This window comes from Canis aureus, chromosome 1 (genome assembly GCF_053574225.1).
Source record: "Canis aureus isolate CA01 chromosome 1, VMU_Caureus_v.1.0, whole genome shotgun sequence".
Taxonomy (NCBI): Eukaryota; Metazoa; Chordata; class Mammalia; order Carnivora; family Canidae; genus Canis; species Canis aureus.
This window is the reverse complement of record NC_135611.1, coordinates 99,208,175-99,225,707: the sequence shown is the minus strand read 5'-3', so window position 1 is coordinate 99,225,707 and position 17,533 is coordinate 99,208,175. Positions and strand designations below refer to the sequence as shown.

At 54.9% G+C, this 17,533-nt stretch overlaps 1 protein-coding gene across 1 annotated transcript in view; it reads left to right on the top strand.

Annotated features, from left to right (window-relative positions):
* WNK2 (WNK lysine deficient protein kinase 2) overlaps positions 1 to 17,533 on the top strand; it is a 100,449-nt gene that overhangs the window by 64,188 nt on the left and 18,728 nt on the right. Inside the window, 7 exon segments of the mRNA XM_077910941.1 lie at positions 5,954 to 6,687; positions 6,960 to 7,029; positions 8,700 to 8,761; positions 8,843 to 9,534; positions 11,655 to 11,866; positions 12,542 to 12,730; positions 13,351 to 13,449. Coding sequence (XP_077767067.1) covers positions 5,954 to 6,687; positions 6,960 to 7,029; positions 8,700 to 8,761; positions 8,843 to 9,534; positions 11,655 to 11,866; positions 12,542 to 12,730; positions 13,351 to 13,449 — 2,058 coding nt within the window.

Below are 17,533 nucleotides of genomic sequence, written 5' to 3'. Positions count from 1 at the left end.
CCTGCTGCCTCCCCAGCCCTGTGCAGACACCAGCCCCTGGCTACTCAAGGTGCACCCAAGCTCCAGACCTCACCTCAATGGCAACTCCACACCTGAGGCCCTGGAGCCATCATCATCATGGGCTAGGCTTTGCCCCAGAACCTGGAGCCATCATCCCCCTATGAGTGCCTGCACTCTAGACCCCTGCTCACTATCTGTGCCATAGGCACTTGCACATCAGACACCAGTGCTGCCACTACTATGAGGTCCTGCCACAGCTGGACCCAGTGCCAGGAGGGATCACCTTAGCTATGACATTCCCATGAGAGAAGAAGATCAGGAGATAACCAGCAGCCTTGACCACTGAAGACCCCAACAGCTTCCACAGCACCTGCAGGTGAGGGTCCCTGCCATCTGTGCTGATGCTCACCTTGGCTCATAGATCTGCACAGAGATCGCACTACTGGGCCTATCCTGCAGCTGGAACCACATAGCTGGTGGCCTGCACCCACTCACAGGTGGTCTTTCCCCACCAAAGCCCATCTGTAAAGGCTGCAAGAGACGGCTGCTTTATCAAATGCAAAATTAGCAACACAAGGTTATAAGAAGCACTGAAATGATGCTGCCAGGCTCCCAAGGAACACAATACTTTTCCTGTAACTGACCCCAAAGGATTGAAGATGTATGAATTGTCAAAGGATTCATATTTGCTGTTTTAAGGAAGTTTGGTGAGCTACGAGGAAACAGAAAATAAAATGGAGCTCAGAGGTTGCCAGGGGAGCTCTCATACCAAGAACTGGTTTCCAATTGCAGACCCACCTGGAAGAGAGGACCGCACAGGTGGATGCTACCTTACTACCCCAGCAGGAGAGAGGAAGCTTTCTTCCTTCCCAGCAACAGCCCAGCCAATGAGAGGCAGCCACAGCTCAGCCAAAGAGAAGCCACTACATGTCCAGGTCCCAGTTCACTCCAGGGGACCTTTAGTTTACAACAGCCCCTCCCTGCACCCCCTTTCCTCTCTGAAAGAGCCTCATCTCCTTTGTTCTCCTGACTTGCCTATGGTTTTGCCATAGCTTGCTTGTGCCAGACTACAGTTCTGTCTTATTCCCAAATTAACCCATTTCTGCTGGTAAAATAAGTCACAGTTTTATTTTTAACACAGAATATATGTAGACAACTCAGCAGAATCAAGGGAAAAGTATGTGAGGAAAATGAGAAATTCAATAAAGAAACAGAAATCTTGAAAAGAGCCAAATAAATATTGAAGCTGAAGAAAACAATGAAGGAAAATTTTTTTAAAATGCAGTAGTCAGCATGAAGAACAGACTTGATCAAGCAGAAGAAAGAATTTGTGAACATTAAGACAGGTCATTTGAAATTACATTATCAGAAGAGAAAAAAAGAATGAAAAAAATATGAAGAAAGCCTATGTGATTTATGGAGCACCATCAAGCAATGAATATTTGCATTGTGGGAGTCCCAGAAGAGGAAAGAAAGAAAGGGCAGAAAGCTTTTTTAAAAAATTCCCAAATCTAGGAAGAACTATGTACATCTAGCACATGAATCTCACAGGACCCCAAACAGATTCAACCCAAAGAAAACTTCATTAAGACACATTAAACTATCAAAACTCAAGACAGATAATTTTGAAAGCAAGAAGGCATAGAGAAAACCCCCACTTCATTTCAAACAAGTGACTATGTACAAACTTGCAGCAGATTTCTCAGCAGAAACCTTGCAGGTCAGGAGAGAATGGAATGATATATTTGAAGTGCTGAAAGTAAAAAACTGACAACTAAGAATACTGGCAAAACTCATTCAGAAACGAAGGAGAAAGAAACTTTCTCAGATAAAAGCTGAGGGAGTTCAGCACCACTATATCTTAAAGAAATGCTAAAGAGAGTTCTTTAAGCTGAAGTGAAAGGATACTAATTAGTAATATGAAAATATAAAACTCACTGAGGAAAGTACAGTCATTCAGAATATGATGGTTGTGTGTGTGATTCACTTAAATCTAGTATAGATGTTAAAAGACAAAAGTATTAAAAATAACTAAGTTATAATTTTTAGTAGATGTAAAATATTAAAAAGATATACATTGTGTTATCAAAACAAAATGTGTGTGGGGAAGTATAAGTGTAGAGTTTCAATATATAATTGAAGTTATCAGCTTAAGAAATAACTACATTTTTAATGTAAGGTTCATAGGTATCACAGATAGCTCTAATAAAATAAAAGAAGAGAAACAAAGCATGCCACTACAAGAAATCATCAAATCACAAAGGAAGATAGCAAGAGAGGAAGAAAGTCATAAAAGAACTATAACACAGCCAGATAACAATAAGATGGCAATAGTGAGTCCTTAAAGTAATTCTTTTTTTTTTTTTAAGATTTTTTTATTCATGAGAGACACACACACAGAGAGAGGCAGAGACACAGGCAGAGGGAGAAGCAGGCTCCATGCAGGGAGCCTGACGTGGGACTCGATCCCGGGACTCCAGGATCATGCCCTGGGCTGAAGGCAGGCGCTCAACCACTGAGCCACCCAGGGATTCCCAATGTGAGTCCTTACTTATCAATAATTACTTTATACATAAGTTATTAAGTTATCCAATCAAAAGACATAGTGTAGACTTAAACACCTCACTTCCAACAACGGAAAGATCAGATAGAAAGTCAATAAGGAAATACTGACTGGAATGACACAAATTTAGAACAAATTAGAACAAATGGACTTAACAGGAACTTACAGAATACCTCCTTCCCCCTCAAACGATAACAGAATACACATTCTTCTCAACGCACATGGAAAGTTCTCCAGGATAGATCATTTTGTTAGATCATGAAACCAGTCTTAACAAATTTAACCAGTGGGTCAAAGAAGAAATCAAAAGAGAAATAATAAAGTACCTTGAGACAAATGTAAATACCAAGAGTTTTGAGATGTGGCAAAAGCAGTTTTAAGAGAAAAGTTTGTAGTGATAAAAGTCTACATTAAGAGATGAGAACCCCACTTCACACCTTCAAGAACTAGAAAAAGGAAAACAAAGTAAGCCCCAAAGTTTGCAGAAGGAAAAAAACAACAAAGATAAATGCAGAAATAAATGGGCCAGTAAAACAATACAAAATATAAATGAAGAACAAGCTTTTTTGAAAAGGTAAAAACTGACACACGTTTAGCTAAACTAAGAAAAAAAGAAGTCAAAATCAGAACCAAAAGAGGAAACGTCACAACTAATTCCATAGTAATACAAAGAATCAAGAGAAACTACCATGAACAGTTATATGTCAACATATTGGATAATCTAGAAAAAAATAAATTTCTAGACTCACACAACCTACGAAGATTAAATCATGAAAAATAGAAAATGTAAATGGATCTATAACTGTGAGGAGATTAAATCAATAATCAAAACTCTCCCAACAAAGAAAAGTCCAGACCACTGGTGAATTTCACAAAACATTTATTTATTTTTTAAGATTTTATTTATTTCAAGCGAAGAGAGAGTGCAAGTTGGGAGGAGGGGGGAGCAAGAAAGAGAATCTGAAGCAGCAGAATCTGCACTGAGCACAGAGCCTGACATGCGGCTCAGTTCCACGTCCCTGAGATCACAACTTGAGCTGAAATCAAGAGTCAGACACCCATCTGACCAATTCTGCCAAACATTTAAAGAATTAACATTAATCCTTTTCAAACTCTCCCAAAAATATTGAAGAAGGAACACTTCCAAACTCATTTTATCAAGCCAGCATTACCCTGATACCAAAGCCAGAGAACACTACAAGAAAAGAAGATTTTAGGCCAGTATCCTTGATGAATATTATAGATGCAAAAAAATTCAGCCAAATACTGGCAAATTGAATTCAACAGCACATAAAACGAATCATAACCACAATCATGTGGGACTTACTCCTGAGATGCAGGAATGGTTCAATATATGGGCAAATCAATAAATGATACACCACATCAACAGAATGAAGGATAAAATCATATGATTATCTTGGATACAGAAAAAAAGCATTTGACAAAATTCAACATCCTTTCATGGTAAAGCTTTCGATAAATACAATATTAAAAGAATGTATTTCTATATAATAAAGGTCTTATATGACAAAGCGACAGCTAACATCATATTCAGTGGTGAGGAGCCAAAGGCTTTCCTTTTGGATTAGGAACAACGCAAGGATGCCCACTCACCACTTCTGTTCAACATTATCCTGGAAGTTCTAACCAGAATAATTAGACAAGAAAAAGTAATAAATGACATCTAAATCAGAAAGGAGGAAGCAAAATTGCCTCTGTAGATGACAATCTTACATCTAAAATCTTTAAAGACTACATCAAAACCTGTTGGAATAAATGAATTCAGTGAAGTGGGAGGATACAAAATCAACATGTAAAAATCAGTTGCACTTCTATACACTAATAGCAAACTATCTGAAAAAAATATATAAGAAAGCAATTCCATTCACAATAACATAAAAAAGAATAGCATACTTAGGAATGAATTTCACCAGGGAGGTGAAAGACCTGAAAATGATGAAAGAGGCTGAAATAAATGGAAAGGCATCCCATGTTCTTGGATTGGAATAATTAATATTGTTAAATATCTGTACTACCCAAAGCCATCTACAAATTCAGTACAATACCAATACGAACGGCATTTTCACAGAAATAGAATAAACAATACTGAAATTTATATGGAGTAACAAAAGGCCCCAAGTAGCCAAAGCAATCTTAAAAATGAGCAAAACTGGAGGCATCTCATGTCCTGATTTTGAACTAAATTACAGAGAGCTACAGTAATCAAAACAGTATGGTATTGACAAAACCAGAGACATGTAACAGCCCGGAAATACACCTGTGCTATGCACCCTGGGAGAGTAATCCTGGCTTCTAACCTCATGCTATTAAACTCCTTACAACTGGATTGTGAATCTCAATGTAATCGTGACTTTGGAGAACATCTTCACAAAAAGTGCTAAAGGAAAGACTGGCTAAGAGTTAAATTTGATTATGTTCAATTAGGAAGTATTGTTCCCTGAAAGACCACTAATGGAGCAAATGGGCAACATGCCACGTGAGAGAAGATAATCTAGAATACAGGTAGGCAGCAAAATGTACTCATCCCATGCACACAAAGAACTGTCCATCCGAAAACCTCAGCAGAAAAATAGGCAAGGGCCCTGGTAGGTGTGGATGCATGTCCCAGATCCAGTGGTGAGAGAGAAACCCCATAGAGAAGAACCAACGTAAGGTCGCTCATGTGTCAGAATTAGGCCAAATGGCCTGTGGCATGACACCACGTGTTTAGGGGGGCGGTGCTATAGTGACAACTGGGGCAGCCTCCACCTGGGGGTGGGGAATCCTGGTGCTCTTGCTCCCCACTGGCTCCTTTGTAAGCTTCTCATTTTTGTTTTATGCAGTTTTACATAAAGTAGGCTCCAAAGGACACGTCAGTTGTGGACACAGGCCATCCTGCATCCTCTGAGGCTCAGGCGCTGTTCCATCACTAGCTCCCGGTGCCTCCCCAGGAACCCCTCCCAGTCCCTAGCAGGACGCTGGTGTTACCTGCTTCTAACCCTATCAAGCCGGGTGGTGGGAAGTTTCTGCTCACTCTGGGCAGTGCAGGGGTGTGGGGGGTCCCTACCTGCACACCTTGCTGTGTCTGGGATACGCCCCCAGCGGCTGTGACCGGAGGCGTGGGCTGTGCCTGATGTCCTAGTGCTACAGGAGGACCTCAGGGAAGGGGGTGGGTGTGCTTGTGCCACCCAGGGGGCACAGCCGGGGTGAGGGGCTGCAGGACTGCGGGAGGTGCCTCAGGCCACCTGTGCGTGAAGTCGGTGCACTGGACACAAGGACAAGAAGACCTGTGCAGGGCCTCAGGTCATAGGAGGCCTCCTGGCCAGAGAAGCACCAGGTACATAGGACTGCAGGAGGCGGGTACAGGCTGGTTTCTCCTGTTTCTTCCAGACACAGCACCCTGTAAAGATCAGCTGCCCTTAAAGGAAAAATCCGGCTTCCCAGCCAGTTCGCAAACTCTGAGCCAAGCAGGCCCCAGGGACACCCCTGGTGGCACATCAGCCCCTTTGATGCCATCTTCCCCTCCTGTGACTGCTCTGCCCCAGGACCCGGCTGCACCAGCTGCCAGCCCCAAGCCAGACCCAGCCATGGGGACTGCTGTGCTGGCAGGGACCCCAGGGACCTCTCAGGGGATGGCCAGCGAGCGTGACACCCCCCAGCTGCTGGCAGAGACTCAAGACATCCCGCTGGCTGTGCAGCCTCTGGGTGTGGGCGGAGGGCCTTGTGTCCCACCTCTGGAGGCCCCCCGTTACCCCACGGGTTTGGGAGAGCCCGCCTCAGCCAGGGAGGCCACTGCCCAGGGCACCCCCAGTGGGACCCCTCAGCCCGTCCTGGGCCAGCCCCAACCCCCACTCCCCTCTGCAGTGGGGGCCATGAGCTTGGCCACCCCCCAGCTCCCCAGCCCCCCACTGGGGCCCACTGTGGCCCCCCAGCCGCCCTCAGCCTTGGAGTCTGATGGAGAGGGGCCACCGCCCAGGGTGGGCTTCGTGGATAGTACCATCAAGAGCCTGGACGAGAAGCTGCGAACTCTGCTCTACCAAGAACATGTGTCCACCTCCTCAGCCTCGGCCGGGACCCCTGTGGAGGTGGGAGATAGAGACTTGACCCTGGAGCCCCAGTCCATGGTGAGTCCTGGCCCCCCGGGGAGGCAGGCATCCCAGGCACAGACAGCTGCCCCTCTCGGCCCCAGCGGTCTAGTTTCAGAGGCCACCCTTGTGTGTGTTGCAAATGTGCCACACTTGGGGAATTGGGACATGTGCGTGCGGGGTTGGGACCCGGCCTGGACCGGCTGTGCCAGGGCGGCCTAGGGGGGAGCCCAGCCTCTATACAGGAGACTTGCTGCTTAGCCACAGGGGTCAGTGGCAAGGCTCATGGCCATTTCCATGTCTTCCTCCAGCTGGGAAAGTCAGAAACAGCCCCGGGGCCAGGGGCCGCACTGGAGCAGGCCGGGTCCTTGCCAATGACAGGTAATGAGCCCCAAACCCCCCATCAGATCCCCAGTGCTCGTGGGGTGCCATTCCTTGCCCCAGACCATTTTGCCTCTCCATCCTGCATCCCCAGAGCACCTTGGGTGGGACTCAGACCTAGCAGGAGCCCTCACGATGTGTTAGTGAAAACCCACCGTGTTCCCCCAGACCATTACATACTCAGGCCCTGAGGTGGGAAAGTTCTCCATGGAAATGGGTGAAAGCCTGAATGGCTGGTGTCAGGGTGCGATCAGGGACTGTCCCACTGCCCGGTACTCTCTGAGCGCTCTGGCAGCGGTCCCCAGCCCCACGTTTCTTCAGAAGATTGCAGGGCTGTGGCCATCACATTCCCCAGTCCTCCAAGGGTCCCGGGTGTTGTGCGTCTCTATGGGCTCATTCATTACCTGAACACCTCTGTCTCAGCCCAGGGGTGTCAGTCTGACCTTGTAGGGTGTGGGATTTCTTCTTGGCCTGGCATTCCTTGGGAGATTAGCAAGATACAGATCAACTGGCCTTGTACGAGGACCCTGGGTGTGTGTCAGTGGGGTCCCCATCTGCAGAGGGAGGGGAGCAGTCTGCTGGGTTTTGGTTGGACCCCTGGGTGCTGTGTTCTTGGTGTCACACCATAGAGGGCTGGGGACAGCCGGCACTGGGGTCAGAAGCTGCACCACATGGTGTGCACCCAGGAAAGCAAGGGTCAGGGGGTGAAGTAGGAATGTTCTGGGGAAGGGACGCTCCATCCCCTGACCGCTGTGCTTGAGAAGATGTCCACAACAGAGACCTCCAGTGCTATAGCCGCTCCCACATCGACTCCTCCCAGAGTGCCAGCCTTGGGGGACAATTCTAAGGAGACACACTGTGGTTTGGAAAAGGTGAACGTTTCTGGAGGTCAGAGCTGTCCAGAAAGAGAGGGAGCATGATCGACAGTAAACCCCCCCTCCGGAGCTGTGCAAAGACATTTTGGGTGGTCCCCACTGCAGGGATGTGAGGAGGGGCATCAAGCATTGCCTGTGGGTTAGGGGTGTGTGACATTTGGGTCTGGGTCTCCCCAAACCTTGCCGGCAGCTGTCACCCCCACTACAAGCGTGTCATCCTGACCGTGGGCTGACCCACAGTCCCTGTCTGCCCGTGGCTCCTGCTGCCCTGTCACTCAGCAGTCCTGGGAAGGGTATCAGGAATGCCAGGCTGCATCCACACTCTGTAGATGGGGGGATGGAGACAGCCTCAAATGGCAGGTCCTTCCCAGACAGGAGCATCAGGGTTAGGAACTGGCTCTGTGGATGCAAGACTCGCGAGACCCTTTATCTTCAGAGATGTCAGGGAGGCCCTCAGGTGTGGAGATGACAGGTGACACAGATGGACACTGTCAGGTGTTAGCAGTGACAGGCGGGACAGGTGATGGCCATCAGGTGTGTGGAGGGCATGGCTGTCCCGAGGTTCTAGAGCAGGTGCCCCTGGGGACCTGAGTGGGGGTAGGCCTACCCGTCCTCCCCTCCCTGTCATTTGGTGTCTCCTGACCCTTAGCTTTCCTAGTTGCTGAGCACACACCCTGCGGGGGCCCCCTCCCTGAGGGGTCAGCCTGCCCTCCCACTGATCTGATTCTGCCTGAGGCACCTGCTCCGCCCTCATCCTGCACACCAGCCTGAGTAATGATTTTGATGTTCCTACAGCAGAGTCATCTTCGAGCCAAGTGATGGCGTCTGGCTTGCCCGCAGCACCAGGTGCCCCCCAGGTAAAGAGGGCTTTCCGGGCACCCAGCAGGTGGCAGGGTTTCCTCTCTGCTGGTGTGCTAACCTTCCCTTTTCATCTCAAGGATGCTGCTGCTTCTGCCTTGCCTGCACATCCAGAGCCTGCAGACCGCAGCGGGGGGGCCCCTGGGGAAGCCTCAGCCAAGCCTCTGCAGAGCTGCCTGGGGACAGGGACCAAGGATGGCCAGGCCAGCCACCCCCAGACGCGGGGCTCTCTGGCCCCAGAGTCCCCCCAGAAGCACCCAGGACAGCAGGAGGGCAGCTCGCCAGCCAAGACCGTGGGCCGGTTCTCGGTGGTCAGCACGCAGGACGAGTGGACCCTGGGCTCCCCCCACAGCCTGCGTTACTCGGCGCCGCCCGACGTGTATCTGGAGGAGGCCCCCCACAGCCCCGACGTGAAGCTGGCAGTCCGGCGGGCGCAGACAGCCTCGTCCATCGAGGTGGGCGTGGGTGAGCCGGTGTCCAGCGACTCTGGGGACGAGTGTCCACGCAGGCGGCCCCCTGCACAGAAGCATGCCTCCCTGCCTGTCAGTGGTGGTGGCGTGGCCAGTGACTTGGTGAAGAGGGCCACCGCCTTCCTGCACAGGCCCTCACGGGCCGGCTCCCCGGGTCCCGACACACCCAGCAGGACAGCCGTGAAGGTGCCCACCATCAGCGTGACCTCCTTCCATTCCCAGTCATCCTACATCAGCAGTGACAATGACTCGGAGATCGAGGATGCAGACATCAGGAAGGAGCTGCAGAGTCTCCGGGAGAAGTAGGTCCTGAGAAGGGGCCATGGGGCTCAGGGAGATGTCCGCAGCCAGGTCCTGTGCTGGGGGTGGGTCTGCTCCCTGGTCCCCACCTGGCCCTTGTGGGCCTGCGTTCTCCCCCAGCAAGTGTGACTTGTCCGCTGTGCGGGGACACTACGCCATGCAGACCTCCAGCATCTGGCCTTGTACATGGGGGTGTGCACAGTGGGGAGGGGCAGAAGTCACCTTCCTCCCACCTGCCTGCCCGGCCCCGCCCCCCACCCCATGCCCAGCCCCACCCCACTCCAGCCCTACCCTACCCAGTCCTGACCCACCCCACCCCTCCCCGGCCCCACCCTCCCCTACCTACCCAGTCATGCCCCATCCTCCTCCCACCTGCTCCGGCCCAGCTCCACTTCCCTTATCTACCCACCCACCCCTGCCCCACCTTCCCCTACCCCTACCCAGTCCTGCCCTGCCCTCCTCCCACCTGCTCGGCCCTGCCCCACCCTCCCTGGGACCTGTCCCAGACAGGGTCCCAGGACCCGCCCTAAGGCACTTGCCAGGCACTTGTAGTCCCTCTTCCTGGTGCCCTGGGCACTGGACTTGGAGACACTCAGGGAGGCGCTTGGTCTTGGGATGGATGTCCTTGTGGAGGAGCAGGGGGTTTGGTCTGTACACTCTCACTCTGGGGGGGGTCACCCTGGGAACCCGCCGGGAGGGGAGCGGGGCGGAGGGGGGCAGAGGTCTAGAGGAAGCTGCCAGGAGAGCTCCGAGGGGGCGGGGCAAGTCCAGAGGTGCCACCTAGGAGAAGGGTTTGGGGAGTCTGAGGGGGAGGAAGTCCAGACTCGTTTTTTTTTTTAAAGATTTTATTTATTTATTTATTTATTTATTTATTTATTTATTTATTTATTCATGAGAGACACAGAAAGTCAGAGACATAGGCAGAGGGAGAAGCAGGCTCCTCACAGGGAGCCGGATGTGGGACCCGATCCCAGGACCCTAGGATCATGCCCTGAACCAAAGGCAGATGCTCAAGCACTGAGCCACCCAGGCGTCCCTAAGTCCAGGCTCTTGCCTGGGGGGCGGGGGGGGGGAGGCTGTGGATTCTGTTAGGAAGGAGGGACCATGGAGGGGCAGGGAGATTCTGTAACTGAGTTGAGGGAAGCTGATAGCACCTGCTAGAAGGTAGTTTCCTCAGACCCCATGGGTACCCCAGGGCAGGGCACTTGTGGTTCTTAGAGCCCCAGGAGCCCTGGGCTTTGAGACCTCACAATGGCAGTCTCCTCATAGTCCTTCTGAGGCAGGTGCTCCTGATGGTGGCATCTCTCTCCCCCTCAGCAATTTCACCTAAATATCACCTTGTCAGAAGCTAATCTGACACAACAGGTAGTTTGCTGTATAGAATCATTTTCCTAAAGTCTGGGAGGCATTGAAGATAAAAGAGGTAAAAATGAGAATTTGCTTCCTGTAGTCTAGCCCAGAGAAGCAGCTGCTTCCCAGCCATGCATTGACGAGATGGGCTGGGGTGTGGCTGAGGGGCATCAGGCCCCCAGAGTTCTGGCAGGTGAGCAGGCAGGCGAGCACAATGGCAGGGAACTGGCTCAGCAGATCCCCTAGGGAGCCTTCTCTACTTTGTTCTAGAAACTTCCATCACCCTCAGTCAGTAATTGCAGCTGGGTCTTCATGGCCGCTTCACACCCGTGTATGCAGGGGGAGCCGTTGCCTATGCTGGGAGCCCCCCTGGCGGTAGCTCCGGGAAGCCCAGGTCCCTGGCTGAGGAGACCCTAACGTGCAATGCCCCACCTCTGGTTCCCTGGCTCAGAGGAAGTGACACGTGTTCCTGGAAGGGCTGAGGCAGCCGCTCTGTTCTGAGCACTGATTGTTTTTCTGTTCACTTGGATTTATGTGTAGGGTATGTGTTGGGAGCCTAGGTATGCAAACTTATCTGTCCCCTGCTTCCTGGCCACTAAAAGCAGCAGCTTTGTGAGATAGGCCACCCAAAAACTCGAATCTCCTGGGACTCTTCCTCAATGGGCCCCTCTAGCTCTCCCACATGTCCTCTGCCCTGCCGCCCCTGGGGGCTCCCCTAACAGCCGGTGTTGAAACAACCATGATGCCCACCTGCCCCCCTCCCCTCTTGCAGGCATCTGAAGGAGATCTCGGAGCTGCAGAGCCAGCAGAAGCAAGAGATCGAGGCTCTGTACCGCCGCCTGGGCAAGCCACTGCCCCCCAACCTAGGCCTGATCCACACGGCCCCTCCCGCTGGCCGCAGGAGGAAGAGCAAGAGCAAGCTGAAGGCTGGCAAGCTGCTCAACCCGCTGGTGCAGCAGCTCAAGGTTGTGGCTTCCAGCACAGGTCTGTGCCCTCGTGGCTGCGGTGGGGCTGGGGCTGTAGGGGGCTGGGCCGGCAGGCGGGAGGCAGTTGCCCACACCCCAAAGACCTCTTTTTGGGTCTCCTTTTGCTGGAGTAGACCCGCCTTTGCAGGTATGAGGGGCCAGGGTCTCTCTCTCCAGCTTGCCGCCCTCCAGGGTGCTGCCTGGGTCTGGGGCTGCTTCCTGTCACCCGTACAAAGTGGGAATAGAGCAGCTCCTTTCAGGGAGCGGGATAGGGGGTGCCCTCTGGAGCTGGAACCCCCTGGTGTGCCCACCAGGAAGCCAGCTGTGAGCGCAGTGTGTGTCCGGGAACTGCAGGTGACGCAGATGATGTGAATGCCAGGATGGTTCCTAATGCTAACTGGAACCCAGTTAGAGTGAGCAGGTGTGCAGGCCTCTGAGCCCAGGTGTGCCCTCCCATGTGTGCCATGGTCCTCGCGCTATGCTGGCACACGGTAGGCCTGCCGCAGCATTGGCGATGGGCAGAGACCGAGGTCATTGTCCCTCACCTTCCTGACCCCTGCGTGTTGGCTACAGGGACTCCAGTGCCTCCCCAAGGTCACCCAGCAATGAGCAGGGAGGTAGGAGGCACTCCGCGCTGGCTGGTCTGACCTGCAGCGCCTCACTGTGCCTGTCGCCCCTTCTCCCCCTCCCCCAGGTCACTTGTCAGACTGCAGCAGAGCCCCTCCTGCTAAGGACCCTGCCCACGCCGGGGCAGGGCCCGCAGCAGCTTCAGACCCGAGTGGGAAGGCAGTTCAGACTCAGCAGCCTTGCTCCGTGCGGGCCTCCCTGTCTGCAGACATCTGCTCCGGCTTAGCCACTGACGGAGGCGGAGCGCACGGCCCAGGTGATTGCCAGCTTGCCCTCTCTGAGCATGTGCTAGGTGCGCAGGGCCCCGAGGTGTAAGAGGGGCGCCGGCGGCACACAGGCGTCTTGAGGAGAAACCAGTAGCTGTAGCCCTGGAGTGAGGACAGTGGGCGGCCCACCCGGCACCGAGTCTGGCGGTGTGAGGCCCAGAGGGAGGCGTGCTCTGGTCAGACGAGGCGTCGGTCCCTGGGCGCTGGCCCTCCGCCCACCCCCGCCGCCCCGGGGCCTTTGTCAGGAGGGACGGCCAGGGGGGGATGAGGGCGCGGCGCCCGAGCGGGTTTGCCTGGACAAGGAAGTGTCGTCACCTGTGCCGTGGGTGCGGCAGCCGCGCGGGGGGTGCTCTCCCCAGCATCTCTGTCCAGAGACGCCGTGGCGACCCCGCCGCCACCTGCCCCGCATGCCCGCCCAGGTCGCTGCTCGGGCCGCCGCGGGGCCTGCTTTCCATCAGGCAGTCGGTGGCTGCGGGCCTCCGGGCTGGGCTAGGTGGAGCCGTGGCCGCTAAGAGACGAGGCTCCCGTGGCTGGTGGTGTGTAGCAGGGATCCCAGAGACTGTACTTGATGCCTGTCTCTCTGTTCTCTTCCCTCTATATTCATTTGCAGGCTGGACGGTTTACCACCCAACGTCTGAGAGACTGACCTATAAGTCTAGTAGCAAACCTCGCGCTCGATTCCTCACTGGACCCGTGTCTGTGTCCATCTGTCTGTATTTGTTCTTTGTATTTTACCACCTCCTGGCCCTTGGTTTCTCCCCGCCCGCCCCCCCCCGCCCCCTCGCCAGTCTTCATCACCTTCCATACGTTCCATAGGACGCTCCCCTCCCACCGCAGCCACCCGTCCCTGCCCTGCCCCACGCAGAGCCCCGGATCGCGCCCGCGCATGCCCGCGGCTCAGGCCCGGCCCCGCAAGCATGTGCAGCGGCGCGCCCGCCCCCAGCCTCAGGCACCCCGCCCCAAGCCCCCACAGCGCTCTGCGTTTTTCTCCTCCTCACCCGTTTGTTTGATTTCGTATTTTTTACGTTGGACGTAGTTTGATTTGTGTTGCAATCGTGGCGCATATACACGTCCGCTGTCCCCAGCTCCAGCGACAACAAAAAGCCAGCCCCGGCCTTCTTTAGACGCATGGTGTGTCTCACACGTGTCTGGATTCTGAAGACATGCATGTAGCGAGCTGAGACAGTTCTAGAAGGTCCCTGGAGGGCGTGACTTCTGTACAAGGGCCGCAGCACTCCGCAGCGTGACCCCATGCCCGCTCCCTGCATGTGGAAAGCCTGAGAGAAGGTGCTGCAGCTAGGACAGCCCTCCCGTCCCCGCTCCGGTCACCTGGGGAACCTCTCGGTGCCCCAGCAGGTCCCAGCCCCGGTGCTGGCTCTCCCTCTGGCCGCTGCCACTCTCTGGCTGGAGCCCAATACTCTGTGTACCCCCTGCCCTCCCAGACCTCAGACATCAAGACAGTCATTCCCCTCCTCCAGCCTTGCCTCACGGCCCTCGGGTTCCTGGAATGCCCTCCCAGCTGGCACCCGGGACTCATGTCCAGAAAGGGTGCATGGCTCAGGGCCTTACTTACGACGTTATTTTATCCCCCAGAACAATTGGAAAATGAATCCAAAGCTGGGGGGAAGGGGGCTTTCAGGTTTTTGATTTTTAAACCAAAAATTAAGCTTCAATTGGGTTTGAAATGCTAGTTTGGGGCACGTGGCTTTTTGCTGGTACAATAAAGATACATTGTATTTGTCAGGACCTGAGGCCACATCCACAGTGGTCATCCATCCCCATCAGGGGGCTGTGTCACCCTCCCCCAGGCAGCACAGGTCACAGACACAGAGCCACAGGGATTCCCAGGGACCCTCCGGGGTCTCCTAGCCCATGGCCCAGCTAAGCCTCTTAGTTGTGAGTTGAGGAGGGTGGGGGTGGGGACTGAGTGCATCCTGCTCCCCGCTCACTGTGGGTCCCCTTCTGCCCAGGTGTGCGTGGCTGTCCCCTGGGGCCCGGGGAGAGGGCCCCTGGGTCTCCAGGCATCTTGCGATCAGACAGGTGGCTGCGGCGTCGGGTCAGGCACGGGAAGCAGGGTTGGCAGAGCAGGTGTGGGGGGTAAACAGGTGCGAGCGGTCAGGCACTGTGTGCCCCTGTGAGGTCGTCCCCATCCACGTTTGTATCCACGTGGTTCTGCATTCTTACTTTAGGGTTTTCGTTTGTTTTACTGTGATTATTCTAAGATTTTAGAAAATGGAGGCACAGCGGGGATGTATGATTTAGGTTTTACTTCCATCTGTGGCCGAGAAGAATGTGTAGGGCAGGGCTTGGTGGCAGACGGGACGCCTGGGCCGGTGAGGCTGGTTATAGGTGGTGGTATGTGCAGCCCAGCTCGCCTGGTCTTCGCTGGGGCTATGGGCTCAGTGATGTCATTGTTTTGATGTGGCCCTTTTCAGGCAGGACTCGGCTGGGCCCTTGCTGGTCTTGGCCACGGCATGGCACCTGCATGCTCTGGGTTTGCTGGTCAGGAGCATGTGGGACAATGGTGGACCTGGCTTACCTGCAGACGCGTGGCCTATGGATGTGCAAAGATGCGCCATGTGTCCCGGTGTCTGCCCAGACTGCCAGGCTCCTCAGGGGACCAGCACCAACTGGCTCCCTGGTGACTGGGGTGCTTGGAGGCCTGAGGACACTGTGTGGGTGCCTGGTAAAGCCTGGGCACCACCCCAAGGGCTGAGAGAAGAGCATTCAGGGCAGGGCTGCAGGAAGACCCCAAGGTGTATGCCTGGGGCCCAGGTCCCTGGGATCTAGGCCAGCCGAGAGGGGAGGGCGCAGCTACAGGCTGTGGGTGCAGCTAGACACGAAGCCCAGAAGTTTTCTGTTGGCAGAACAGGTGACAAGACTCTGGAAAAACAGTCCTGGGTTAAGTTACAAAGTAGAGAAAACGGTCCCCAGTTCTTTGGTGCTCAGAGATGGTGAGAGCACGCAGACCAGGTCAGAGACAAGCTGGGGAGGGGCCCAGATGACCTGGAGGGGACCCCAGGCCACGGAGGAAGTATGCAGAGGGCAAGGCATGGGTGCCCCGTTGGGGTGGGCACCCGGACAGGCCTGCTGTTGTGAGGGAAGGACTGGACCCCACAAAGCACAGACCCTTCCTTGTGGCCGATGGGGGCCTGGGGGTCTCAGGGACTATGGTTCAGGGTTCAGGGGGTACAGGCAGGTTGAGAGGCATCTGTGTGGGAGCTGCTGCCAGACCTGCCGGGCCTGCCTGCCTCTGGCTGCAGCTCACCCAATTGGCGCAGGAGCCAGCACCTCAGGGCGTCTGCACGCAGAGCATCAGGCCCACTCTGTTCCTCTCATGGGCCCATCCACTGCCCATCCATGCTGTAGCAGGTCTGTCCCTGGGACTCCCCAGGAGGCTCCCACTCTGCGTGGCCCAGGCCCAGCCCTGCCCCTGTGCTGTCCTGCACCCTCCCTGCAGGGACCTGTGGCAGTGGGGGTGGAGAGGGGCTTCGGGCAGCCACTCCCACGAAGGCCTGCCCAAGCTGGACATCCTTGGGGCTGTCACTGCAGGGCGGGGCAGAGACAATCCCATTTCATGCTTCAGGTTGCTCAGCCGTGTGAGGACTTGATGGCTTGTTGCAGAGAAGCCCCGAGTGGCGTCTAGTACTGGAAGCTTATCTGTCTCCAGGCCCGGAACCAGGTGGCCAATGCTGCGGTCCAGGGTGAGGCCGAGGCTTGGAGACGTGCCTCTCGTCCCGGGGCAGGGAGCTCCCCGTGAGCCTCATCAGTGTTTGGAGGCTATGGAGCAGCCCCGGGCCCGGCCACTGTGTACCCCGCCCACAGCAAAGAACCTGGGCTTTACCTGAGGCATCCTCCTGGCAGCCAGGCCAGGGTCTGGATGGCGGGGGTGCCTGGCTGGGCAGGCCATCCACACCAGCAGCCGCCTCTGCCAGCCTCACCACCGCGGGCCTGGGCGCTGCCTGTCAGCCTCGCCCTTTCACAGGCCAGGAGAACACTTTCCCAACAGCTAGCTGCGTGGCTTTCCACTGCCACCCCTGCTCAGGTCAAAGCTCCCCAGGTACTCCTGGGGCCCCCAGCCTGCTCTTCCCAAGGCCCTGGCTAAGGACGGCAGTCTGTACAGGAGACCTCCTGCCCCACATGGACTTGCTGTGGTTTCCTTTAGGTCCCATGCGTGGCCGTGGGCAGGGTAGCACCAAGGCCGGCTGGCAGGGGGTGTGAGTGGAGCTGGGCGTCTAGGGCAGGGCACAGACACTGAGGCGGAGGTCAGGGCCCCCGGTGGGGGGGGCAGGGCGGTGGCTTGAGTGCAGTCTCCTCCCCAGACACTGCAGCCCTGCGCTGCACCGCATGGCATGACCGTGGCATGGAGAGGCCAATCCAGTCAGTTTCTGATTGAAGGTTCACCAAGGACAGGGAGTGTCTGTTCTGCTCACTGTGGGCCGTGCCCCAGGATGGCGTGGAGGCCTCTGTGGGCTGGTGTGGCTCTGCAGCTCTGAGTGTGGCAGCTGGTGGCCGAAGGACCTGGCCCTGTGTACCCTGCGAGTCTGGGCCCTGAGCACAGGCCTGGGCTCCCAGCAGGCAGCTCCTTGGCTGAGCGTTATTGTCAAGGAGATGGCGGGAATCAGCCCTGGAAGGTCCCACTGCTGTGGGGCTGTGGGGCTGTGGGGATCTGGCTGGCCGGTTGGTCCCTCATCCTTGGACCATCTGTATGGGGCTGCTGAGACCCAGAGGATGGTAGAGCCCCAGGATCTGGATGGGGAAGGCTGCGCCCGCACACTCAGAGCCAGAACCCC